The sequence below is a fragment of the Aquila chrysaetos genome, chromosome 6 (assembly GCF_900496995.4).
Source record: "Aquila chrysaetos chrysaetos chromosome 6, bAquChr1.4, whole genome shotgun sequence".
Lineage (NCBI taxonomy): Eukaryota > Metazoa > Chordata > Aves > Accipitriformes > Accipitridae > Aquila > Aquila chrysaetos.
Window position 1 is genome coordinate 18,929,685 of NC_044009.1, and position 26,947 is coordinate 18,956,631.

A 26,947-nucleotide genomic window follows, 5' to 3' on the forward strand; every position below is an offset into this window, starting at 1 on the left:
GCCCCCGCGCGGCGGCGGCCCCCGCCAGGCGCTGCGTCACGCGGCGGCCCGCGTGGGCGGGCGGCGGAGCGCGCCGGGATCTCCCCATGTGACCGCGCGGGAGGGGGCGCGTGTGTGCGGGGCGGGGGCCGGCGGGGCCGGGGCCCCGGGGGGGGGGGGGGGGCGGGGCGCCGCAGGCCGCTCCCTCCCGCCGACCGCCCGCCCGCCCGCTCGGCCTCCGCGCACGGCAGGCGCGGCCGCGACGAGGCGAGCTGCGCGGGGCGGCGGGGCGGCCGCGCGGCCCCCCCGGCGGCAGCGAGGCGGTGGCGGGGACCGGCTCGCCCACCCGCCCCGTCGATGGGAAAGGAGGAGCCTGGGCCGGCGGCGCGCAGGCGGGGGGGGGCGCTGGCAGGAACTTCGGCGGGGCTGAGTCTGCGGCCCCGGGACGGCATCGAGGGAAGCCCCGGGCAGCCGGCGGCGGCGGCAGCCTACTGCAGAGTACGTGCGGGCCGGCCGGGGGCGGCGGGGGGGGGGGGGGGGTGCGCGCGGCCGGGGAGCCGGGGCAGCCCGGTCGCGGCCCCGCGGGGGACGGCCGGAAGGAGCGGGCGGGCCGTGCGTGGGTGATTCCCGGAGAAATCTGGCGCGGGGGGGGACGGGGGAGTGGGCGGAAAGTACAGAAACGTCCCTGCCGTCTCTGCTGCCGCGGGGGGGGGCCGCGGGGCGGGGGCGGCGGGGCGGGACGGGACGGGACGGGACGGGACGGGACGGACCAGGCGGAACGGGACGGGCGGGGGCGGCGCCCCGGCGGCGGGCTGCCGGTACTGCGCAGGGGTACGGGGCGGGGGGGGGTGGCGGCGCTGTGGTACCGGCCGCCCCCCTTTCCCCCAGGCAGTGTGGTGCCGTGTCCCTCCGCGGCCGCTCCCCCGCGCAGTGGTTCACCCCCTCCTCCCGCCCCGCGGCCCTTGGCGGGACGTGAGGGGTTGTCCGGGCCCGCTGGCTCCGGGCGCCGCCGGCCGGGCCACCCGCGCCCCCCGGCGTAGCCTTTACGGAGAAGCGGCCCCGTCGCCGCCTCCCGAGGGTTGCCGGGCCCCGGCCCGGGGGGTGTTCCTGTCAGCGGGCTCGGCCGCTGCGAACTGGGTGCCGGGAGCGCAGCCCCGACCCGTGCCCGCTGCGCCGGTTCCCCCGCGTCGGCTCCCTGCCGGGGCCGGGGCGGTGGGTGACCCTCCCCGCGCCGGGCTCGGGTGGGAATCGTGAAGTGCCGGGGCTCGCTCTTTATCCTTACGCGATTTCATTTTTATTTTTATTGCACGTTTCAAGTTTCTTATTAGTTGTGGCGTGACACGCATCTGTATTTGAATGTGAAACTCGCTTAATAGGTTGTATTTTGGCACATCTCAGAGCTAGACAAGACTATTTAATTTGCTAAGTCTCGCTTCTGCAGCTACGTGTAATTTTCTTCTCCTGCTAAAAGTCCTTTGGAAACGCTGCAAAAATGTAATGAATATGCAAAGCAGCCAGCTCTCAAATCCAAATCCGGTTTGTCTTCAGAGACTTTTCAGAACGCCCAAAGTGATCAAGATATATTATGAAATAATCACTTTTCCCTAAAATACAGGAATGTGGTATTTCACACTTTCTCCTTGTGCGTATTCCTAATTTAATTGGTGACAGCTCAAATATAATTCACCTGAAATGAAAATCTCTAAAAATCACTTAGGGTTGCTCAATTGCTTTTACTCCTAGTGCAGCCTTAAAAAGCAGGAAAACTGCTAGTGAAGTCCTTGCCCCGTGCTTACATCCCACAGCTCCCGAGTTTTCCTTCTCCCAATACTTCACCCACGTCCACCACCTGCTTACTGCAGCCGCCTGTCTTCCTGCCACCTCCGGGAAATGTGCAGCTTTGAACTCGGACCAGGCAGAACGGGCAGAAACGGGTGTTTTCCTGTGGTTAAAGATGTTGAGCTGGGCTGCTGCCACTGCCGGTTATCTTGATAGAGGGAGCCGGTTGCAGAAATAGGTTGTGATTCCTACACTGGTTGTTTACAAATATTTAGTAGTGCTGTGTGGTGTCTCTCTGTGGGTTTTGTTTTCCTTTTTCCTAGGAGTTATGTTTGTGGTCAGAGTTAAGGTGACATCCAGCGTTTGGAGAGGAGGGCATGGCATGTGGGGTGATAGGCTGTGGATGTGAATGAGGTAACGTGGAAAATCAGAATGCATGGTTGTGGGTTGCAAAGGCTGAGTGAAAATCTAACTTGTGATTTCCTGGTTCTTCCGTGGCTGTAACAGTATGCAGCTTTGCATGTATTTTAAACAGCTTTCTCTGTTACGGGGAATTTCGTAGCTGCTTTGTTTGTGAAAAATGTAAAAGGCAGCTGCTCTTCCCTGTGTTCCCACACTCCTTACTGGTATGGACAACGAGCAAAGAAGGGGGAGAGGTAGCAGCTCAGCTGCCATCGCAGCGTTCATTTATTCCTGCAGACCCTCCCGTGCCAGCTTCGCGTTCCCGCCTTTTGCCGTAAAAGGGTTTGCAGTTGGCCATACCTTAGAAGATCTACCTGCTCGCTCCTAAGGCAGCAGATCGTTCTGGATAGCTTCTTAGGGTTTGCCAGAGGACATTAGCAGGCTGTTACTCTTGAACCAGGTTTGTCTGGGATCCCAGATTAGAAAGGCTAAGACTTAGAGGGCAGGCTGTGGAAGAGGGGAACACATGCGGTGCCCCAGGGTCTTACGCGAGGTGCTCTTCCCAGTGGGGAGCATACACAAGTCTCCTGGCTGCGAGCTCGCCCTGTGTCTTCTCGTTGCATAACCTCTTCTCGTGCTCACCCTTTGCCCCCAAAGCATGGCCCCTGCTGTGCTAAGAAGTGAGAACAACAGTGGTGGAAAGCAGTACTTTAGGTGTCTTAGATGCAGCTTAAAGGTCACCCGAAAGATGTGTGGCGCTGAGACTTGAGTGGGAGTGCTAAGGGTTTGCCGTAGCCGGATAGGTAAGCAGAGCCAGGCAGCAACAGCAATGCCGTGTGTCCCTTGGGGTAACGGTCTCTTACGATTCAGGCAGTGCTGTGCTGCTTTCTCAGCAAACCTTGTTTGTTGCTTGTCCTCTTCCTAAGCCTCATCTTACTCCTCCAGGTCGACTAGCTTACCTGCTTTGCTGGCTTTATAGGCTGTGAGCTGAGCCGAACCAGTGGAGTGGACCAGTAATGTCTGGAAAAGCAGCGTAGCTGGTGGCATGGTGAGGCTGTCTCGGAAAGGGGAGGGAGCCTTCCCCTTCTAAAAGTTTAGAAGTACCTGGGATGTCGTTGAGGTGAGTGCAGAAGGAACTGTGTTTAATGAGAGGAGAAAAGAGGTCAAAAGGAGGAGTGTTTGAAAATGCCTTCTCTGCAGAAATCGGTAGCAGTCGTAAATGGAAAATTTGCGTGGCCCTTTCAGGAGTTACTGTACTAAATTTGGAAAACAGAATTGGTCTTTAAAGTACAAAGCAAACGGATTTCGGTTTTGCTTTAAATGCAAATCTCAATGCAGTCTGAACTGTGGACTCGCTACTGACGCCTCCATAGTACATATTAATCCAGTTTTATCTGTCATGAGGAGATTTGTTGATTAGAAGCCTCTAGGTAAAGGCTGCTCGTGGACTGTTGCTGCTCTTCCAGCCTGTGGGCTGGAAAAATGAGCTTCATGCCTTGCCTGGAGCTCTTGGGCCGTGTGTAATTTCACTGCCACTGTCCTCCCAGGATTCAATTTAGCTCTCTGCACAAAGTCCATTTATGTAGATTTATGTAGATTTTGTGCTAAGATGGATGACTTTCAGAGCAAATGGGTATTCTTTTAACAGTTACATAAGTTAATTTGTGGTATTGATGGTAGAAAGTCAACATCATTTGAAATGGGAGGGTAGGAACAATTTATTGAAATGCCACTAAACCGTAATCTGTTAGTTTTGTTTGTCTTGTCAAAGTTTGTATGGAATGGGAGGATTTTTCTAAGAAATTCTGTGAAGTAATGACAATTTTAAAAATACTGAAAATTGTACCATTTGAAGGATTACCTTAAGTGATTTTCCTCATTTTCCTTGTTGCCTCTCACATCTTTGAGTGTAGACAGTACTTAATTTTCTGCAATTAACTGTTATTTTTGAAAGCTAAACTGTATTTCTAAAATATGTAGCTCTTAAATGTTTCCAGTTTCACCCTGAGTTCCAAAGTGTGTGCAGTTCATTAGCTCTTGAGCTCACCAGCAGCTCCTTGCGATAGCTGCTCAGATCTAAATGGCTATTGCTGTCCATTCTGTTTTACAAATACCAGCGTACAAAGAATTATATGTGCAGCTGGTGGTTTTGGGTTTTTTGTATTTTTTTCTTTTTTTTCCAGGGCTCCATCTCTCTTCTTGAAGAGATTGTTTGTAGGTATCCCATTGCTGCCACATACGTTTTTGTGAAGTTTCTGTTGGCCTCCTAATTTTATTTCTCTCTAGTAGAGTTTAATCAAAGTTTTGCAGCAAAAGCCTGATATTTCAGATGCCTCCTGAATAGAAGTTGAGTTCTGTTTGTTACAACTGTACGTTTGAGTTGCTGAAGAAGCAGCGCATATTGTAAAGGAAAAAAAAAATATGCAAAAGTGCATATTGTAAAAATAAGTTCTGCCTTAGTTTTACTTTTGATTACCAGCCTCCCAATGTCCCTAAGCATACATATATTCTTGCATCGGAGTTTTGGGGGGGAGGGTGTTTGCATGTAATTAAAATAGTTTCCCCCCAGTGTGTGCAAATCATTCTGTAACTGCTGATTTTGGGGTTACTACTATGTGGTTTTTAAAGTGCAACATGATAGTAGAGCCAGAGTAATGCTAGCAGACCAGCTCTGTGTTTTAGTTCTGTTACTTTCCCGACCAACTATAAATTACATGCTTTAGACCTTATTGATTGGTGGTTTAGCTCAATACAGTAATACTGGAAATTACCCGCCTGTAGTTGTGAAAGCCATCGTAGAGTGAAGTGCTGTGTGTGTGAGAGATCTTAGAATTCTCTGAAGAGTTTATTATTTGCAGGATAACTGTGGATAACGGGTTTTATGAAGTTGAAACTTGTGCAAATGTTTTTTGTGCAGCCGTAAGTGTAGAACACTGCTGCAGTTTGTCTGTTGGGAGCCCTTGGAGCACAGTTGCTGCATTGCTGAATGGTATTTCATGTCAGAATTATCAACGCCATGCAGGTCTGTTAGCAAATAGAACAGGCAGGTGAATTCAAAATAACGTCTTTAAACTGTATGTGTTGGAATCCATCAGTATTTTTGCTTTGCCTGTGGATGTTCCTGCCATAATTAAGCTCAGTAGAGGCATTAGGTCCTTTTTATGCGAAATGGGGAAAACTGTAGAAATACTTGGTTCTGAAACACCCTTTTACTGATCCAGTTCATTAATCCTCTGGGGTTCTGTGAAGCACTTTTCTTCTTTGCTCTCCTTTTACAGTCCTCCACGCTGCTATGGGGGGAAATGATTTGAGAATTCAGAAGAATTGAAACTGATGAGCTTTTTTTCTTCAGGGGATCAAGTATTCAGTAATTCTTTGGAGTGTTTTGTGATCATTTTGATCTGAAGATATGAAAGAGAGTCAAGTAGAAGCAGTGAGCAATATTGAATGACATTCTTGGGAACAAACATGAAGTGGCAATGCTGAAAACAAGCTAGCTTTGTGTTTGAATCATCTTTTTTGTAGGTGCACCGCAACTATCTGCTGATTTGTTTTTTCACAAATGTTTCCATTAAGTTAACTAGTCAAAAAACAGAGCTTTCACCCCTTTTCTCACTTCCGTACGTGTTCTTATAATGAGAGAAAGAAATCCTGTCCCCTGAGTTGACAGCCTTACGGAAGGATGGGCGATGGGGCGGAATGCGTCTGGACGTTGGCATTCTGGTGCTCATCTTCCCTCTGTTTTTACTGTTTGCAGGTTCTGTCATCCGTGATGGCGTCAGCTCTACCCAGAACCCTAGGGGAATTGCAGCTGTATCGAATACTACAAAAAGCAAATCTCTTATTCTACTTCGATGCCTTCATTCAGCAGGGTGGCGATGACGTCCAGCAGCTCTGTGAAGCAGGTGAAGAGGAGTTTTTGGAGATAATGGCTCTTGTAGGCATGGCTAGCAAGCCGCTTCATGTCCGAAGGCTGCAGAAGGCTTTGAGGGACTGGGTCACAAACCCTGGTCTTTTTAACCAGCCTCTCACCTCCTTACCGGTCAGCAGCATTCCAATATATAAGCTGCCGGAAGGGTCTCCTGCATGGCTGGGGATATCCTGCAGCAGTTACGAAAGGAACAGCAGCACCAGAGAGCCTCACCTGAAGATTCCCAAATGTGCTGCCACGACATGCGTGCAGAGTGTGGGCGCAAGCAAATCCGATGTGGTGGGGAACTTATCGCTGCAGAGCGGCAGTGAACCGAGACTCTGGCAAGGACACCACACCACAGAGAGCGAACATAGTCTTTCCCCGGCTGACCTTGGGTCTCCAGCTTCACCAAAGGAAAACAGTGAGACCCTGGATGCCGCTGCTGCTCTGTCAGTTGCTGAATGCGTAGAACGTATGGTTCCCTCCCTGCCCAAAAGTGACTCCAATGAAGTCAAGGAGTTACTGAAAACAAATAAGAAACTGGCAAAGATGATTGGTCACATCTTTGAGATGAGTGACGAGGACCCTCACAAAGAGGAGGAGATCAGGAAGTACAGTGCAATATATGGCAGATTTGACTCGAAAAGAAAGGATGGCAAGCATCTCACCCTCCACGAGGTAAAATACCATGAGCAACAGCGGGCTTCCTCCCCTATTCCTACACCTTTTACAAGATGCTGTTCACAGGGTACACTTTGTAAGGGCACTTCTCGCTGGGTGACGAGAGTTGTGTGTCTTAAAGGAGCCGTAGGCAGTCCTGCCCTGGGATAGAAATCTTGGGTGCAGTAGAAGTACCCTTTCTTGGGTGTGTGTGTGCACTGGTGACCTCACCTTGGTGTCATCAGACTGCTCCGTTACTGGTGCGGCCTGTCAGACAGAGGTTTTAAACAGTTTGGCACTGGAATAGCAAATCAGCATTGCACTGAGCGTGGCCCTTGGGATTCTAAGCATTTGGCACATTTTTAAAGCAGTCCTGTCTTGATATTCCCTTGCAGCTTTGAGAGTAGACTGGTTGTTTGGGAGATGAGTAACTTAAAATCGCTTGTGTCTGGTAACAGGATCACCTGGCTTGGTTACTACCCTCTGCTGTCTTCCCTCACCTCGAGACCCTGCTCTGTAGCTTGTGCCCTTGAGGTAAAAAGGATTCTGCTGATGAGGTCCCTAAGCCTGATGGGGTGGGATTTTTTTGTGTTTGAATTGGGATGAAGCTTAATTATACAACCTGTGTGGTTTTTTGGGCACAGTGGTCTTAAGCCAGTCGAGTGAAGTGCAGACTGTGTGAGGAGGAAGGGAAGGGACCATCTCCGGTATTGATCAGTGGCTGTAATTTGAAGGTTTGTCCTGTAATACCTGCAGAGCATCTGTTCCCTCTTGTCCTTAAAAGTCCATGCGGGCCTCCTTTGCTTCTCTTCTGGCATTCTTGAGGCTCGCACTGCGTACATTGTAATGCAATAGGTGTGTCTGTGTGGGGAATAGTTCCCTAGTGCCAAAGTACAGTACAAGAGGAGAACAAACATTAATTCAAAGCAGTGCCAAAATGCTGTTGATATGAATGCTGCATCAGCATTTTCACAGTTAACAGTGATTGCAAAATTTCAGTTGGATTTAAAATTTGGCATGTAAGGCTTAGCTCCCAAAGGGAAAGGCAATGTTTATGTTACAGGAGTGCCAAAAAAACTGTACTGGCTTTAGCCTTTTTTTGCTTCAAGAAGAAGTTTTGTAGGTGTGTGATCCATAGCGTAAGACTAGGTTCTCTTTATGCTTCTGAGTGGAAGGGCAAAAGGAAACAAGGCATATTTCTTTACATTTTTGTTTATGTATTTACATTTATAAGGCAACTGCACATCACCAGCAGTGACTTCACAAGGGCTTTTACTACAGACTGGGGAGACACTTCCAAGGGAACTTGTCAGTAGTCAGCCGCATTTCTACCACACAGTTTTAGCTGTGCAGCTTTCACTTACGTGCTTTGTGGCTTTATGTTGAACACTTCTAATTTATGAATTCATCCAGTGTGCAAGAACAGATCTCGTCCTACTCCCCTGACCTTGCGGGACTCTCTCCCGTAACAGAACAAGTTGCGTATGAGATGGAGGCATGATTTGAAAGGATTAATTGTGTAGATGCCCTGTGTACATTGCTGCAGAGTCAGAATTTGGAGAATGGGGGTCCTCCCCAGCTGAGGATGGAGACAGTCAAGGTGTACAACGTGTACAGCTGTGCGCTTTTGCAGTCTCTCTCTGGGATAGCAGCTGCAGAAAATGCTCTGAAATGTGGGCAGACATCTTGTAGGATAATTTCCAAGCATCCAGCAGCGTAATGGGAGGTGGGTGCCAGGGGCAGCTTTTGTGTCAGGCGTGTGGTAGGCTCAGGAGTGGCTCTATGAAGCTGGAGGAGTGAATAGCGGCGTGGTAGTTTGAAGGAGCAGGGTAGCAAAGAACTGGAAGAAAGGACGACTGCTCTGCCTTTTTAATTTTTTTTTAGTACTGCAGTACAGATCTTACTACATCATTGTAAAACCATGTTTAAAAATGGAATGAGAGCATGGTTTGGCTTTAGGAAATATTTCTATCGCTATTATGATTAAGGGCACAAGATCAAAGGAGTATGTGGTTGACTTATGCCTCACTTACGCATGTGGGGCCTCGCTGAACTTGATGGGAACAGCACACATGCAAGCAAGAAGAATTTGCTCGTAATTGGTTTACTGTTTGCTTAAAGAGGCCAGATTTCACAAAGTTTTGTCTTGAATAGTTTTCTCTCTATTTCCATTTTAAAGCAGCAAATACACAAATAGTAGCAATGAGACCATTTTTTGTTTAAAATCTGCTAAACCAGAGTTTGCCTTTTGGAAACTCAACTTCAGTGGATTTTTGGTTTTGATGGCTTAAACAACTTGCTGCTCAGAAGGAAGGACCATAAACAACCAGGGAGGTAAGTTTCTGCTTGTTCAGAGACTGTGTTTCTGCACATGTTAATACATTCCAAGGCTGTCATTCTGCCTCGCAGTTCAAGGTTTCTCCTTGCAGCTGGCAATGAACAGCTGAATAAACTTCACTATGAATTTAAAAAGCTTAAGTAGTGGTTAGCTTCTTAATGTAAAGATCAGGGTATCTCTGGCTTCTCAAGCAGAGTGGAGTTGCATGCAAATTAAAATCAAACTTGATGGAATTATTAGTGGTGAATTAGTGAGAATATTTTCTGTTTCAGTATGAACACTGGAGTGTCTCAGAGGGCTTGAGCAGCCATTAGAAGCCAGTGAGAGCTGTAAACACTGAGCTGGTTTGGAAGTGTGTGCTATTGGTAGGGTTATCTACATAAGACAGTGATCTAGCATAGAATCTGATGCAGAATCTTTCAAAGACGTTCCAAAACTAATAAACATACTGTCCTTAATCCATCCCATTGTCTCGGTATTGCACAGTTTTTCAAGCACGGAGAGCACTTCATGTTTAAAGTTGGACTGGAGGAGGGATGAGTATGAGGCATGCCCTTGAACTTGGTGACCCGTGCGTGTTTGAGTCAGATTTGTAATTTGCGTGTTAATATTTCAGTGCCTGTCTAGGTACCTATAAAACCGAAAAAAATGCTGTTTAATAGTGTGAGAAACAGGAATAAGAAATGCAAGTAATACATTTCGTCTTGGTCTCTTCCTTTTCTTTTGCTGACTCACCAAAACAGTAGGGCTCAGTATTTAATTATGTGTATTTTAGTGGGGGAATCTATGAACCCCATCAGATGGGAATACACCCATCTCTTTCCGTAGAGCCTGTATGGTTATGTGCTGCTCCATATCATTAAGGCTTCCAGCAAACAGAATCTTTATTTTTAGGCATGCAACACTTTCTAGCTGCAGTATTATGCCTCCTGAAAAGGCAGGAAGCCATGATGCACTTCAATTCAGTAAGTCTGGATGTGACCTGAAAGAAGAAACCGGGAAAAACAAACAAACAAACAAACATTTGGCTTTTCTCATATATTAGGATAAACAGCATTTGCCTACGACTACCCAAAGCATTTGCAGTCATTTTGGCTCTTTGCAACCTTCCAGCACTTTATTGAGGGATAAAAAACATCTCAAATTATTCTGTAAGCATTAGCCGTATTATTCATCCTCGGCAAAGTAATAGCTATCACTGTTACCCAAATTAATGCCTGCTTTGGATGGTAATTCTTTTCATCAGTTTTGTATTAACCTTTTATTTTTGTATCTTTTTCCCCCCCCTGTGTTTTTTCTGAGAAGATAGGCATTGTAGAACAATGTTCCCATCTAAGGGGTAATAGTTTGTTATTTTAGCACACTGTATTGTAGGAACATAATAACCTAGAAATGTTTCACAGATTAAACCTAAACTTCCCACCCTTGTACATCTGATCTCTGTGAGATTTTTTTTTGTCTGTGCAGAGACTAGAGGATCAGGCAACATACCTAGTTCACCTGTTAAAGACATGTTTGCCCTCTCATTAGCATTCAGGTATTGCGGGAAGTGCCCTACTCGGATCAGAGGCTTTTATGCTAAACACAGGAAAAAATGCTTATTAAATATTAGGAACAGCAGTTCTGTGTGAGGTTTTACTGGAAATACTGCATAGGCACGGGCCACTGAGACAATCTCAACTCTTCTGATACTTGTTTTTGTTTTTTCAACCTCCCTGGAGAACAAGTGTCGCATTAGGCGAAATATATTTTTTCTAATTTGGATGACCTCAAGCACTGTAGTGAAGGACAGCATGGTTGTGTGTTGTTCATGTCTTACGACAGCTTCCATCCTTCAGGGATGGAGCGTGCGGTGTTTCGGGTGAGTCGCTGGCCTCTGTGTTTTAATTCACAAGTAACATTCTGTGGTGTGGTAGATGGTGGGGTAAAGGAGCATGTTTCTGAGCCTTCTCCCAGGAGACACCATTTAACTGCAGACCTGCTGGCCTGTCCTCAGCTTCACCTTCTGTCTGGTTCCATGAAAAGCGCTTCTTGTAGGAGCAGTAGTGTTTTTGGTGTCTGAGGTCACACGTGTGTGGTCCTGCCCGTCCTCAGCCACATGACTGTGCTGAACTGCGGCTGTTCTTTGCACTGCCAGATCAAGGGTTGGGGATGGCACATCTCGATCTGTCATGAATATGCTGACTGTGCTGTGGAAAACCTAGCTGCTTTGTAATATTCAGTAGCCTGAGACACATACAGAACATACTGTTGACAGTAGCAGCAAAGCAGCTGTGCTCATTTGCAAGAAGCCAAGCCCATTCAAAGCAGCTTAATTTCTAGAAACAAAGAGTAGAAGAGTTGTGGGCACTTTGGGGAAAAAAACACCTGTAGTATTCTGTTGGCCTCTTGCTGTTAATGCTTCATTACAAGTGCTGGCTGTTCTTCAGCTGAGGAAGAAGTGAAAATGTCTCTTCAGCCCCTGCTCACTGTGGAAGGAGCTGGAAATCTCCTCTCCAGCATCTCAGTTGCAGTGTCTCTTGCCTTAATAATTTTGTTGTTTGTCCATACTGTTGACCATAGGCTTTTCAGACAGCAGTATTGTTAAGCTGGTATAATTCATGTCAGTATCACCACTTCCTATAGGCTTCTGAAGAGCATTGCGAAACCATTTTCAGCCTTAAGGCTTCCCCCCCCCTCTGCTCTCTATGAAACTATTGCCAGCACCAGAGGCAGTAGAAATGTGTCCCGGCAGGAAAACATCCTTGAAACAAGTTACATTTGATTCATGTCTGAAGATAATCTTCACAAACATGAGGGTGAGAAACACAGCTAAAAAAAGTTTAATCGTTTCTTAAACCATCACCTTCTACAGAATTTATGCTGTATTCACCAGGGAAAGCCATCTGTACCCACACTGTCAGGGTGGTGGTGTTTTTTTTTTTTTTTTCCCAAGTCCTGGGCATATTGCATTTATAAAAATAGTATTCCCTGTAAACCAGGCTTTGGGAGCCAAACACTGTGAACGTTCAGAGCTACTGTTTTATACTGAGATTTAATTAATGCTGGGATGAGGCACAAGCAGTGCACATTGAGAGAGTCTTACAATAACATCTTACTTTAAAGGACATTAAACGCACCAACTACATTTACATCTTTTCTGTTCCCAGAGGTTTACCTGGCTTAGTAAGGGTATAAATAAACTGAAGAAACCCTCCAGGGTTTAGTATACAATTATAGGTAATTTTACTTGCAATCGAAATTTTTATTATTTCAGAAGAACAGGTACTTTTACAAGCACAATGGGTGAAATTATGCAAAATCATGAATCCCTGTTTTTGTGTTTGATTTCCAGCTAACAGTTAATGAAGCAGCCGCTCAGCTGTGTGTAAAAGATAACGCGTTGTTGACCAGGAGAGATGAACTCTTCGCACTAGCTCGGCAAATCTCTCGAGAAGTTACATACAAGTATACTTACAGGACCACCAAGTAAGGTTTTAATTAACTCAAAGGACCTTTACTTTCAGGGAGCTAATCAGTCTGATAGCATTTCTTCTAAAGAACTGGAGACACTTTCTTCTTGCTCTTTAGCTAGCAAAGTGCTCTTCTGAGGAGGGTAGGAAAATGCTGTTTAAGTTGTGAAGCTTTCAAACTGCTAAGATTTCGCTGTCTTGAATTACCTTTTTATTTGCTCTCTAGTTTTCCAGATTTTGCAATGATAGTGCATGTGGAGAGGCATCTGAGAGGCTGGTGTTTCAAGTATTTGAGGCATTTGTGTATTTCAAGCTTAATGCAAATAGGCAGAGTAGCCAAACCTGCTTAATGTATCAATTATTTTTTTTTTTTTCCATATACAGATTTGCCTTCTTAGTTTCCAGGGAGTGAAAAAGATAAGGTCATAGGGAGTGGCTTACAAACTTGCTTTAAAGGAATTGAAGCTGAGTCCTAATTTCAGTTGTTACTGTTCTGTTAAATGAACTACTGTTATGAAACAGTAACAAAGGCGGCTTAACAGCTTTTAAATACAATTAAAACTTTAGAATTAATAAATATGATTGAAAGTCTTGATACTTTCTATATATTGTTTTTAAATGTTCACTCCCTTGAGTAATGCAGTATCCTTTCAAAATACATTTTCCTACAGTTCTAGGAGCTTTTTATGGTTTTCCTTTGCTCCCCTTTCTTCCACAGTGATTACTGTAAATATACATCCATTGTGGGTAAGCAATGCCAAAGGCATTTCTGTAATTCTCTGTGCTCAGGTAGCTTTCCTTTCTGTTTGGAAGAAGAGTGCATGAGTCTCTTGACATTTTTGAAAACAACACAGGGCGCTTATATTCCTCTATACTTGAGTGACGTTTATTGTCATCTCCAAGTGAATTGGAGGCTTTTTCTGTGCATCTCACTTGTTCTTGCCTGATTTATTTTTTTTTTCCTTGACTCTGTTTTTCATTATTATTTCTGATGGTCAGGGTTAATGTGCTGTTTACTGATAGTGTATGTGTCTTCTCTTCTAGATCTAAATGTGGAGAAAGGGATGAGCTGTCACCAAAGAGAATCAAGATAGAGGTACAGTGTTGTGACTCCTGTATTTTGACCTATGCATGCTAAATAAAATTCACTTGTTTTGAAGGGATCTGTCTTAAGGAAATTTGTCAGAAAAACATTTGACAGAGAGTTGATGGGTGTGAGGGAGAGAGGTGGAGAACATCGCCACTGTCTCTGCAAATGTAAATGCTTGGTGGAGAAACCTGTAGGAGCAGGGGTAAAGAGTAGGATTTGCTTAATTGTAAAGTTACTCTCAGTGTTTTGCGCTCTGAGTGAGTAGGAGGGGGAGGAATGAGACTGACTGACTTCCTGTGGTGGAATAAGCTTGAGCACTATAGGAAGTGTCTTCCCAAAAGGCCTCCTGCTTTTAAGTCAGTGTGAGGTGGGGTTTGCTTAATTCGCTTGAGTCAGCTTGTGATCCTGTCCAAAATCCAGAGTTCTGGGTAAGGACTGATGGTAGAATACTAGCCGTCTCTGACTATGCTATAAATTATTAACCTGATCATATTGAAAAGTCAAAAGCTAACTAAAAGCTATATATGTCAACAGAAATGTTTGTGCCTGTAGATATTAATTTACAGTTTTTTGTAATTAGTTTTGTATAAAAAGCACACGTACACATGGCTAATGTATACACCTGCACAAGATGTTGCTTAGGGAGATGCTGGGAGTTTCTTGTTAGGACTGCAGGAGCAACATATATATAGTTTATCATCTTCTTTGGTTACCACTGCTGGGAAGTAAATGTGAGGCCTATGAAAAAGTCACTTTTAATTTAAAAAAAAAAAAAAAAAATAAAAAAAAACTTGGAAGTATGTGTACCTATGTACCTCATAAGAATAGCAGATCGTCCTTATAATTTATTTTTTAAACAAATTACTGTTTCACTGTTACATGGGTATCTAATTCATCCTTAGTGCTGTGGGGTTTTTTTATTGTACTTCTGCTCCAAAAGGTGTAGCTCAAATGTGCATTAGAATGTAAGCTAGGCCTGAGCTAGATTTGTATGTGACACAGATAGGCGATATATTCTTTAACTGTAGAGAACAGTTGCAGCATATTCTGGAATGCGTTTTTCATGTGTAACTCATTCTGTGAAAAATGATGCACTGAATGTAAGGCTTTCATTTTTTTCAGTAGTGCGATCCTTTGTTACCTGTACAAAGGCTTTTCCAGTGAGGCAAACCCTGGTGAGAGCAGTTAGTTTTGAAAAGGCAATTATGAATAGGTATGGAGGAGTTAATCTTATTTATTTATTTATTGAGTTCTGTTGGTCTGTGTACAGCTGTAGTTTGAGTTTATATAATACAAAATATACACATGCATTGAGGATTTACTGGTACCTTTGATGATAAGTCAGTAATGTCATTTAGATGTGTTAGGATTTGCTTTGACCTATGCTTGTTCTTCGATCCACAAAAAAGCAGGGAAATGCTGCATTAAATGATTTTATCCACCTTCACCATTATCTGCCTTGACCAACACGTTGCAGGATGGTTGCTTGAGTCTCCCCTCTTTTGTCCAGTCTAGTCCTACTTTATAAGAGCTAGTGGGGAGCTGCTGCTCCTCTGCTTGAAATAGTATTTTACTGACTATTGGATTTCAGCATTAGGAAGTTTTTCCTTCATTCAGTAATAATTGATGATGAGCAAGTATCTAAAATGACACACTGCAAGGGAGGTGCTTTATTCCACAGGATCTTCATTGAAAGAAAAAGTAAAATTAAAATCCTGAAAAATACAGGATGAAAGATTAGGTTTTTTGGAGAGCAGGAAATTTGGACAGCCTTTAGGGGATGTGCATTCTCTTATTTTCTGCATGGTGAAATCTTAAGAGTCTGGAAGGCCTGCTTTCTCTAGACACTTTTTAGTTCAGTAATTCTGAGAAAGGATGTTTACTTGATTTTCTTTTTAGCTAAAATTACAGTCATATTTTAAAATGCTTGTGAAAATTCCGTGTCCTAACTGTACAAATGACTATTTCAGAAATAGGACTTTTTTCCAAAATAAGAAATTGAAAATTAAACTAAATGAAATAATCTTTCATTTGATAGCATAGCATTATTAATTATGAAATTACCAGTGTTGTTACCAGCATAAATGTCTTTTTCCTTACAAGTTTGGGAGTCTTCTAAGGAGTAAACCACGACTTCAGTGCATTATAATTCTGAGGTACACTGTAAATCATGGACTTTTCTTCAAAGAAATTAAAAAAAGATGCAGTATTACTAAGTAGGTCACTTTTACATGTGGTGTTTTGAGTTCCTGGGGCTTGCATTTTGCCAAAAAAAAAAAAGGTCCTTTTTTTAGTAGTATGTTTGGGGATTTTTTTGTGTGTTGTGTTTTGTTTGTTTTTAGAAAAGTGGAGATAAAAATGAAAATGGTAGCAAATGCTGCAGATTTTTCCTTCTGTTCTAGATAAGAATTCCTCATCCTGCTTTTAAAGTTGTAATGCTTCAATGTGGCTCTATTAGCTCACTATATCATGCAGAGGATCTGAACATGGGTGGGTTTTTTTTTTTTTGCTGTTGTTGTAACTAGGTCTGTCTTTTTTCTTTTTTCCTTTCCTTTTTTTTTTTTGGTAAAGGTCATTTTGCCTTTCTGTTTTAAGGCTGAACTCTGTATTTTGATTCACCATTCCTTTACCCATTAGTCATTAATGTCTCTGCAAAGCGTGGTCTAAAATACTAGTGCTTGCATTTGGAAAGACTTCGCACCCTGTTTGCATAGTGTAAAAGATTACTTAAAAAAAAAGATGAGTTAATTTCCTGAAATATAATAACACTTAAAAAAACCTCCAGAGAGACTCTGAAGGTCATCGTTGAGCAGAGCTAGCAGAGCTGTGTGTGCAAGCTGCAACACTGCCAGGTTACAGCCGTCATTGTAAATTTATCCTCTTCATGAATATGAAACTCACACAAGCATTACAAAGAAACAATATGCCATGAATTACATCAAATTACCTGTAAAAGCCTTTCTCTTCCCCTGCGAGCTCTCCCCCTCTTATTCGTAGAGTGGGTGGGCGAGCTGTGGGAGTGAAGTGTAGAGAGGAGAAGGGAAAAAATTCCAGGCAAATGACAGACTAAAGGTGTGAAGGGAGTGAAAAAGGGAATGGAGTGAATTGGGTTTTGGAAGCAGATGGTAAAAAAGGGTTGTAGTTCCTAAACCTGCTCTGGACAAAGAGCAGGACAGGCGAATGGGGATGGAAACGTCGCACCCTCCTGCAGAGCAAGGATCTCTCCTGCATAGGTGTTGCGGGGTGGGGGCACCCCTTGTTTTGTCATCTTCCGTGACTCAGTACCGGCACTGCTCAAAGCGATGAGCTGTTGTGGCACCAGCTTAGAAAGCAAAACAAGTCACAGGTATATCACGCAGAAGTCACGGAGGGAGAAGCTACTCATCGCTGCTGCTGCTGCTTTGCATTGGGGTTGATGAGGTTCCCCTTCAGAGTCAGTGCGAACAGCCAAGAGAGCAAAGAAAGAGAGTTTTAAAAATATTCTTGCGGTCTGCGGCATAAAGGAATTGTTCTGTGTGTCAGTGTCTCCGTTCAGCTGAACGAGAGGGGTGGGGAGAGCTTGCAAAAGCTAATTTCACAAAGCTCAGTGGGAGTCAGGGGGCACAGGCAGGGAGACCTGAGTGGAGGCTGCAAGGAAGCGTCTTCCCTTGGTGCCGGTACGGGTGGAGGGAGAGGAGAGAAAAGGCCCATCTCCACCGTTGCCGAGAAGGTTGAAAAGAAAACCAGTCGAAGTGTGGGATATGTGTTTTTCACAAAAACAGCAAAAGCAGTAGAAGCTACTGTTTGCATAGGAAAAATGTCATTAGGGGGAGCGAAAAAGCACATGTGGGACTGAGAACATCTGCTGCACGAAGCCGCTTGAAAAACAACTGAGCAGCGGCACGGCAAAACAAAAATGCTGTACTGCATGCAGCAGGCCCTCCTGACCGCAGAGGGAAAAGGAACCTCCGGGCAAACGTGGTGCAGAGCAGGTCATCGCCTGGCCCAGCCTGCTCCTCGTCGGCCCTTACCGACGGGGCAGCGGGGAGGAGAACAGCCAGCGGTGGGGAAGGGCTCCAGGAAGGTGATCCAGAACTGCATCGTCACCAGGGTTATCTGCGTGACTGACGGGTGACAGTCGCGGCAACAAACAGCAACGGGTAGCCGCGCCTGCTTTTAGGAAACAGCCTTTGGTTTTGTATTGGCAAGTGATCACAGATACGTTATAAAGAGCCGTGTTACCTGTTTTGTTGCAAAAATACGACCCTGAGTGATAGGTTTTTGTGTATGCAGTTTCTCGTCTTCCTACACATAATCGTTCTCCTCTCCCAAACAAATTCAGGTCTAACTGTGAAAACGGTCAGTGCTAATGGAAATGTGCTGCAAAGCCTTTGTTTCAAGAGGATGAGGTTTTGTGGCAATTTACCTGGTTATGAAATTTTGCATACCTGTCATGTTTATTTTTTCCCCGAGGGAGTATGTTGGGAGGATAAAAGCAATACGCAGTGTTCAGACAGATTTTTTTTTTTTTTTTTTTTTTCCCCCCACCCCCGCCCTGAGCATAAAGAGTAGCTTTATTGGCATTATGTTGCACTGAGGGTCTGGCCACCTGACATGGGTCTGACCACCACTCTGCAGGTCAGTAGGCAGCCTGCCAACGGCATGGACCTTGTAGTCCTTCCTCTGTGTTTTTTCTGAAAGATAGCTTTTCTTGTTCTTGGGCTGTAACCCATTTGTCCAGCTATTGTCAAAAATGTTATTATTTCAATGCGTGTGACCTCTAGAATCCACAAGGAAAATATACCTAATTTGGTGTACTTTTGATACCTGGGTCTACGGATCCTCAGTGACAGGTGTCACTGTTTCCAGGTTTGGGTCTGTCGTAAGATCTCTAGCTTCCTCTCACATTGTGACAGTCACCTATACTGTGCTTTTGTAAACCTTTCTGGATGTTCCTCTATTTTACATGAGCTTTACTTTCATAATGCCAAGTAGGATAAATTTCTCATCTTGAACCTTTGCTTCGATGATTAATTTATTTTAATGGAGTCTGGCAGGCTTTCACAGGAACTTTATTTGCTTTATTGGTACATATGCAAGCTGCAAAAGAGATTTGCATTTCATAAGCATTTGAGACTGAAAGAATTATTGAATCATGATTTCCCATAGTATATAAACTCTTTGCTACCCTACTTTTAAAATGGTGATATTTCATTTTGTGATACTAGTGTAGGTTCTGTGTGAAATATGTTGAATTTCAGGAGGCTTTGCTCAGTTTCTCAAGGTTAGTATATCCAGCTGCTGTGCCTTATTCTCAACTTCATATAAACTTGATTTCTTAAGAATCTCTAAAGCCTCTGTATGTAGCGAGTGACAGAAGCCACGGGCCTGAATCTACCTGGCAAGAGTGAATGTGAACTAGTTTAATGTCAGTGACAACAGTAGTCTGGGTTCACCTGAAACTGTAAGAGATGAGATATGATTGCCTGTGTATGCCATTTTAGATATATAGTAGTTGTTGTTGAATGGCTATGTGTATTTTATGCACAAACTTAAATGAAATGGATAGCACAAATACGTAAATTGCAGTCCAGAATTTTTACACAAGTTCAGGAATGTTTTTAGTTGGTTTTTTATTTTTTTTGAGTATACAGAGAGGGTGAAGAAAAATCAGTAATAAGTCCCTCTTGGTGTTTGGTTTCTTCTTATGCTCAATAGGATGGCTATCCTGATTTCCAGGACACAGTCCAGTCGCTCTATCAGCAAGACAAAATGCCACTCGCTTTGGCTAAAGGAAAGAGTGAAGACTCAACAGCTCTTAATTCCCAGGTAAACCAACTGCACTACACTGTGAATAATATAGACCATGTCTTTCTTTGTACATCGATTTTGATGTATTGTTTTGATGACTCAAGTAATTACTGTCAATTTTCAAAGGCTACCTAGCTTTGCTGTGATTGCATCACTCTTAATTTGGGTTTACCTTCTGAAACTGTTCTGACACAGTGCTACAGCTTTACCCTTGTTAGTTCCAAGAAGGTAAGATCTAGCGTAGTGGGCTTGAAAATACGCGATTGCTTGTTGGGAGCAAGTAGGGTACTATTGGTACAGTATGTGCTGTGTTACTTGCTTTATTAGATATAAATGGAAAGTTCAAGTTACTGAGTCTAGAGGAACAGAGTAGGCGATCTTGGAGTCCTCAGTTCTGACGTTTCTTGTAAGAAGAAAGGCCAATATGTTTAGGAAATAGTGAACCTCTGGATCCGAGAGGATAATTTGCTTTCAAAGTAACATCTAGCCGGGTGGAAGTGCAGTGTTTTCGAGTATCCAGAAGGCTTTTTATAAATGAAGACAGGCTTCCGATTCTTTCTTTGTCTTTTCTGTAGTGTATCCCAGCCTTGAGGCAAAATACGCATCTCCTACTGCCAGTTGTTGCCAAGGAGGGATTTCATGCTAAGTTGCTACAAATTTATTTTGTATAGCTGATTTGGGCAAATGTAATCACCGAATTTTCATGTAAGATTACATTTAAGAGTTACGCTCCTGTTTCCTGAGACTAGATGTGTTACCCTGTCTTTTACCTTCTCCTATTGCAAAGTCGTGTACAGTCATAGAAATCTGTTAATTGCAATGCATCAAAAAGCAATTATGCTACATGTTCTGATGTCACATAATGATTAAATGAACTTAATTTTTTGCAAGCTTATTTTCATCTGGTGTATGCTTTAAAGTTTTCATAGGTCACTGCTACGTAACAATGGACTAGAGATTTATTTTAAGCTTAAATGTATCTACAACTCTACAGGTTTTTCTACGGTGATCAGAAGCATTATTGCTGTTTAAAATTCTGGTTTTATCCCAATTAAACAACAAAGATGGCATGATTTTTTCTTTTTAAAAATTATTTTACAGTTCAAAAGTTGTAACAGCAGTGACAGAATAGCAAAATTAAAGCACACTTGAAAGTAAACTGTTTGAAAATAGTTTCTTTTTTTTATGTACCTCCCAAGACCAAGCTTGAGCTATCAGTGCTCTTCTGCAGAACCTGATGAGCTCTAAGCCAGAGTAAGTAAATATCGGTCATGTCACTACCCTGCTGTCAGGGTCATTACTGTGCTGGAGAAGCTCAGATTTTGCTGGTGTGTTATACTGTCATTGTATTTGTAAATTGTTGAACTATGCTGAGTAAGCAGACTTTCATGGGAAGTCAGGGCTTTCATCATCTCCCAAGAAAAGTTAAGTGCTCTGCAATTAATAGGCCTCTGTACTAGCTGAAACAATTATGGTATTACCTGAAAGAGAAATTATTTTTTTTCCTATCAATCGTAGATGTTAAGTTTGTACACTTTCTGTTCTTATGTTCATTGTGGCTCTTCTAAATCAACTTTCTTGACTTGTGATTTTCTTTTTATTTTTGCAAGATGCTTATTTACATTCTCAAGAACAAGATTATATTGAAAGTTTGAATTCTCTTGGCATTAAAGTCAATGACAAACATTCAGACACCATTTCCTCCCACGTTGCACTGCATTGTTTAGTTTCACTCTCTAGAGGTGTATAGGTCTTGTTCTTCTTCTAGACAGACATTTCACACCTTTATCCCCCACAAACATACTGTCATCCTACACTTTCAGAATGGCAGATTTTTAAGCTTGTGTAGTGCTGTTTCCTAAAATAAAGATTCCAAGATGTCTGGTGAAATCTTGGCATAAGTTTTTAGCAGATGTTGCCATTGCTCTTGGAATACTTTTTGGAATACTTTGTGAAGACATATATTTTAACAGAGCTAACTGGATAATTAAGACATTATTTCTTGCTTTTCTTGAGATTCTCTTCACGTAACCTGCAGTCCTAAAGTGCAGAAAGTGATTTTTGTGTGTTTTCGAAGAACAGAATTTGATGTTGCATTTCTGCATGGATGAACTACAGCAGCTTGCATTTTAAGTATTCTTGAGTGACTCAGATGTACAGTATGAAAATCTTTATGGGTGCAAAAATATTTTGTTTGCTTGATAGTTTTGAAGAAACTGTAAAGCACACATCTGTACATATGCGTCAACAAAAACCTATATCTAGGCTGTTAGTGTTATCATCTGATATTGTTTTCTTTCCCTGTTGTGACTCGCTGTATGTATGTATATATAGAGAATTCTTTTTTGCTTTATTTGCAGTCAGAAAAGGTGATGGCAAAACAGATGGAGTTTCTTTGCAACCAGGCTGCATTAGAAAGACGTCTTTCCACAGGGTGTTACAGACAAAACTCAGAAGAGCACAGCCCCAATGGCATGTCATTAGATAATGCTGATGGACAAGGTATGGTAGCTTCCAGGCATGGCGTTCCTGCCAGCAAATACATTTGATATTACGCAACCTTTGTCAGTGGTGTTATTTATCTAGTATAGAACACTGAGCACTGAATGGACAAGACAAGATCTCTGCCCTGAAGTGCTTACAGTCTAAATAATGCAATCAGATGTACAGTCAGATTCTGCTCTGTTACTCTAATGTGTCTGGGCAAACTGCTTTCCCGATGGATAGCGTGGGGAGGGAAGAAGGCAGGGTGTACTACTATTCTTGAGGGCAGAACTTGGCACTAGCTTTATCCTAAGTTTTGAAAACAGAGCAGAATGTTGCATGTCTTTCTGTTCTTGCTTTGTGGAAATTGAAAGTAAAGCAGATAATGTAGTTGGTACCCCTTTTTGTTTACCTGTTTGTGCAGTCTAGGAACAAAACCTGAGGACCTGGCTATGTAAATGACTTGGAACTAAGCAGATTCTAACGATGTTCTTAGTAGCTTGTTATTCTTCAAAAAAGCTTACGGTTTTGTGGTTATCTCTTTGATTTACCAACTGGCTATTCCTTAGCTTGAATTAATTTTAGGAGTGTTTGTTTTGTTCGAGCACTTTCTGTTTGGATTTCTTTTTTTACTGTTGTGAAATGACACAAAATGTTATAAACACAAGAAATACAACCAGAAGTTCTTGTATCTGTTTTTTAAGAGCTAGTTTGTTTAAGGGGGGTGGGGGAGAGAAGCAGTAGAGGGAGAAAGAGAAACTAAGGGAATCCATATAAGTGAATGTTAAAACATAGGTTTTCATTTGTGTGTATTGGTCAAGCAATGCAGTACACAAGTATACAGGAAGAATTAGGTGTGTGGATCCAGCTCTTCTTGATGGTACAAGCTTCTTTATAACATTTATCCATCGTGCAGTGGGAGTGGGAATTTTTAGGATCTCAAAGGGATTGTGCAGCGAGAGCGGGAATTTTTAGGATCTCAAAGGGGTTTTTGCGCAGAATAAGAGAGTTGGTTTTTTGGTTTCTTGGTTGGGTGGTTTTGGTTGGTTGGGTTTTTTTGGTATGGCTGAGTGTCCCTTTCTAGTAGTGCCTGTGGAATAGTCTGCAAAGCAGCATATTTCCATAAGCCTTGTTTTGCTAGAAATCTTCCCTGAGCAGCTGGAATTTAGGATGTACTTTTGCTGATAGAATTTGTATGTCTTTAAGTCTCTACCTGTTTTTAATATTGCTTTGCTTTTAATGTATCAATGTTTCACTGTGAACATCTTCCAGGTGAAAGACCGCTGAATCTCCGAATGTCAAATCTGCCAAGTAGACAGCTGCAGCACGTTTCACTTGATGGAGAGCAGCATGTTGGAAAACCTCTGTGCAGTGATTTGATCCGGCTTTACCCCAGTGGTGAGGCAAAGTCCCAGTCCTCGGGTTAGTGCTGTCCCTTGTAAATTACCCACCATTTCTTACAAAACCTGTGATGAACTTACTAATACATGATCTCTCTGAGTGAAGAAGCTAGTAGCTCAGCCTGGCATGCTTTGTGTGTAACCTTTTAATCAAGGCTTTGGGCAGAACTTTAAGAGGGGTGTTACTTGCTAATCTAGAATCAGATTGAATATTATTTGGGAAAAGCTTAGAGGATGCATAAGTAGGTTCAGATAAGCAAGTTCTGGCATGTGTCTGTCCTCAGAGAGTGGTATTGACCCAAACTACTGCTGTTAAATACTTCTGTTGCTGTCATTGTAATGCAGTTTGATTATAACATGGCTTCACTCTGTGTAAGGGAATCAGACTTCTTATAAACACTTTTTATTCTGGTTTGTAAGGACCTAGCACTGTTCCTGTTCTGTCAACCAAATTGTGCATTAAGTCTTTTGAACTGGCTTTCCCATTCACTGACTTCTGCTCACTGGCAATCCTGTCATTTACCTCTGGCATGGGGGGAAACTCATTATAAGGTTGATAGAAGACAGCAAGAATCCTTTGTGAAATCTATATGGGTGGTTTCAAGTTTAATACTCGGCACACTGAGATAAAGCCAGGAATTCTTGACACTTTCACAACTTTAGGAATAATAATAAAATCCCACCTGAATTTGGAAGATGCAATGGGAAAGAGGTTATTTGAAAGACAAGTTGCAAAAGTAGTTGTTTTCAAGACTGGGCAGAATCTTACATCTTCCACTTTGGTATATTGCAATCTTAGCTCACCTTTTTTGCAGTTTGTCCCAATCCCAGTGATAATTCACTTGGTGGAATTTCTAGTTGGGGATTTTTACCAGTTCCCTTTCAAAATGCAGGTGAAGAGTGCATCTCCACTAAGCCCTGATGCTAGAGAGAACTGAAGTAAATCTGTGGTGATTACTCTGTCATCACTGCAATGTAACTGAGGTGGTTCTAACCCAGCTGGGTTAAAGCCCAGTACGAGGAGGCAGAATTTACTGCTTCAACTCTTAGCATCCATATGGTTCATGGACCTTTTTCTTGAATTAAGAATAGAATATATTTGTTTCCAAGCAGCGTTTTTAACATCCTTTTTTTCTTTCTTTCTTTCTTTTCTTAATGCAGAAGGCCTTGGTATTTTAAAGGATTTTCCTCATTCGGCTTTTAACAACATAGAAAGGAAGGTCATAAAAACAGAACCTGAAGACACAAGATAGTCATTCTTCTCTGGAAAATGGTGTCATAGTAAAGAATGAAACTTCACAAGAGAAAAAAAACCAGCCTTAATAACCAGTGTTGCCTCATTCAAATAAGAGATTTCAATAGCCAAAGCCTAAGAACTGGTACAGTAATCTGTGGAAACAGGAAAGCAAGAGACACTGCAAACTAAAACAGTAATACAGGTGGATAAACATTCCTGTAAAAGTGGTTTTATAACGTGGGAAGATTCGCAAATTAATATTGTGGGTCTTCATTATTTAAGAATGTATTATGTATTTGTATAACTTATCAAAGTAAATCTAGATGTCGGGACGTGTATTGAGTCCAGTAGATGTGGCTACAGTTCATTTTACTTGAAATTTCAATGTCTACTTTAAGTGTACCTAGCGTAGATATGGTTGTTAAACATTTGAATTAAAAATCCTTGGAGAATTAGGAATGCGAACCTTGTGACACAATTAACAGCAAGTTTGCAACAATATTTGTAGAAAAAAGGAAAATGCATAAAATATTTCATGGTTTAAAATGTTATGTGGATATAGCATAGACCTAGACCCTGATTCTGTATTATAGCGGACGTACTTGACACTTAACTATCGTTACATCACTTTCAATGGTTTCAGCAGCCTTTGTGTAACACACTTACAGCATAATACCTACCTACAGTTCAGGAGTGTAGAAAATGCCAGTTAGAGTATGGAAGAGTCCATATGATTGGCTCCCATTTTGCTGGGAAAAACTATGGTTTGATATACTGTATAATTACTAAAATCTCATTTGGTAGGAACCCAAGAGACCAAGTAGCATGGACAGGGCTGCAAAAATTGTGATTCAGACCATTATAACTTTTCGGACTTCTCTGTGGATCTTAAAAGGAAAGAAAAAAAAAAAAAAAAAAAAAAAAAGCAAGCCTCCTAGGTGTGGCAAAGATGAAACATGATGCAGGATTTGTGCATCGGTGTAAAAGGTTGCACCTGATATCCAGAAACCATAAGATCTTTTGGAGGAGAGAGACAAGGAGTTACGTCTTTAGCATGTGACTCCTTATTAAGTGCTGTCCAGCCCACATGATTCTATGAATATACCGTATACTGCATACAGTATGCCAATACGTTTCTTTATATATGTGATTAATTAACATCTGTATTCTTTATTTATTTGACAGTTTTTATTTTTTGTACATTTTCACTTTTGCAGATGTCATTTTATCTAAGGAGAAATAGTCGGCATATAACTTTGGAATTTACCATGGTGTGTTTGTGTGCATCCATTTTTCCTCTGTGCAACTCCCTCAATAAGAGTTGCTTTCCTGCAGTCAAAATAGTTATATGCCTCAGTTTCTGAATACAGTTTTTGCCTACAATGTGTTCTGGAGGGGAAGGGGAGGGCTGAAGAAAGTAAGTTACCATGCCAGTGGGTAAACTTCCATATTCAGGTGTGCACTTCATGTCTGCAGTTTGCTCTGTGTCATAGATGTGTATTAACGATTCAGTCACAGTCTATGTTGTACTGAAAGGGTCAGCGAAATGTGAGCTGAAATGTCTACACTGCAGTCTCTTATCACTGTAAACGTATCTAATTATTTTATCACTTTTGATTTGTGGAACAAAGCTTTATAGTAGAAACACCAGTAAACAACTTTTTATACTATTAAAATGTTTGTTTTTTTAAAAAAATGTTTCTTGAACTGTATGGTACTGTTTCACTTACTGAAGTATCTTACTTTAAGCAACGGAGTTTGCAGCTTTGCTGTTAGAAATAAGAGATTGAATGTGTAGTTATATTTCCTCTTTCCTGTTGTGTGAGCTAGTAATACGGATAAGATATTTCTTCAGTTTGTAACGTTAGCCAGTGCCCTGGTTAGTATCCGAGTAGCTTTCATGAGATGTGTATGGAACTTGTTAAAGGACAGCTTAAGGTTTGAACTGTACTGGCATGATCAAAAGTTGTGCGTGGATCACAGAAGAAGCTCTTAAGCTTGCTGGTCTCTTCAGTTAAAGTGAGAGGAAGGACAAAGAACTTGCTAAGCAGCACGCTGTTTCAGTTGAGTCCAGAATTTATTTTGTAAACACTAATGTATTAAATTTGCTATAAATTAAAGTATATAACAGTTATATTTTTGAGTTGTAAATACAGTACTTTGTGTCACGACCAGTTGGTTATCTCTAGAATGATATTTCAGTTTATAGTCCAACAGGCCATTTCAGTCTCAATAAGCTGGAAGCAATTTTTTTTACTGGTTTGCAGCTGTGTGACTTTTTTTTTTTTTTTTTTTTTTTTAACCGGGGGTGGGGTAGGTGGGAGGTACATTCCGAGATTGCACATACATTTGGTAATAGAAAATATTCAAGCATTGGTCTTTCCATGACAAAAGTCTTGGTGGACTGCAACTTGGCTAGCCTC

At 42.5% G+C, this 26,947-nt stretch overlaps 1 protein-coding gene across 4 annotated transcripts; it reads left to right on the forward strand.

The window, feature by feature from the left end:
- The first annotated feature begins 196 nt into the window (after nucleotides 1-196).
- Nucleotides 197-26,658, forward strand: NAB1 (NGFI-A binding protein 1). Of its 4 annotated transcripts, XM_041124405.1 has the most exons (9): nucleotides 382-477; nucleotides 2,082-2,172; nucleotides 5,918-6,751; nucleotides 12,406-12,539; nucleotides 13,568-13,619; nucleotides 19,311-19,421; nucleotides 21,764-21,905; nucleotides 23,160-23,309; nucleotides 24,449-26,658. In XM_041124405.1, the coding sequence occupies exons 3-9, from the start codon at nucleotides 5,933-5,935 to the stop codon at nucleotides 24,538-24,540; spliced, it is 1,500 nt and encodes a 499-aa protein (XP_040980339.1). In that variant the 5' UTR covers nucleotides 382-477; nucleotides 2,082-2,172; nucleotides 5,918-5,932; the 3' UTR covers nucleotides 24,541-26,658. The 4 variants fall into 4 exon arrangements, with proteins under 4 accessions (XP_029873941.1, XP_029873940.1, XP_040980339.1 ...); XM_030018081.2 differs by lacking the exon at nucleotides 2,082-2,172 and having other exon boundaries at nucleotides 197-477; nucleotides 23,160-23,285; XM_030018080.2 differs by lacking the exon at nucleotides 2,082-2,172 and having other exon boundaries at nucleotides 198-477.
- Nucleotides 26,659-26,947: the final 289 nt, after the last annotated feature.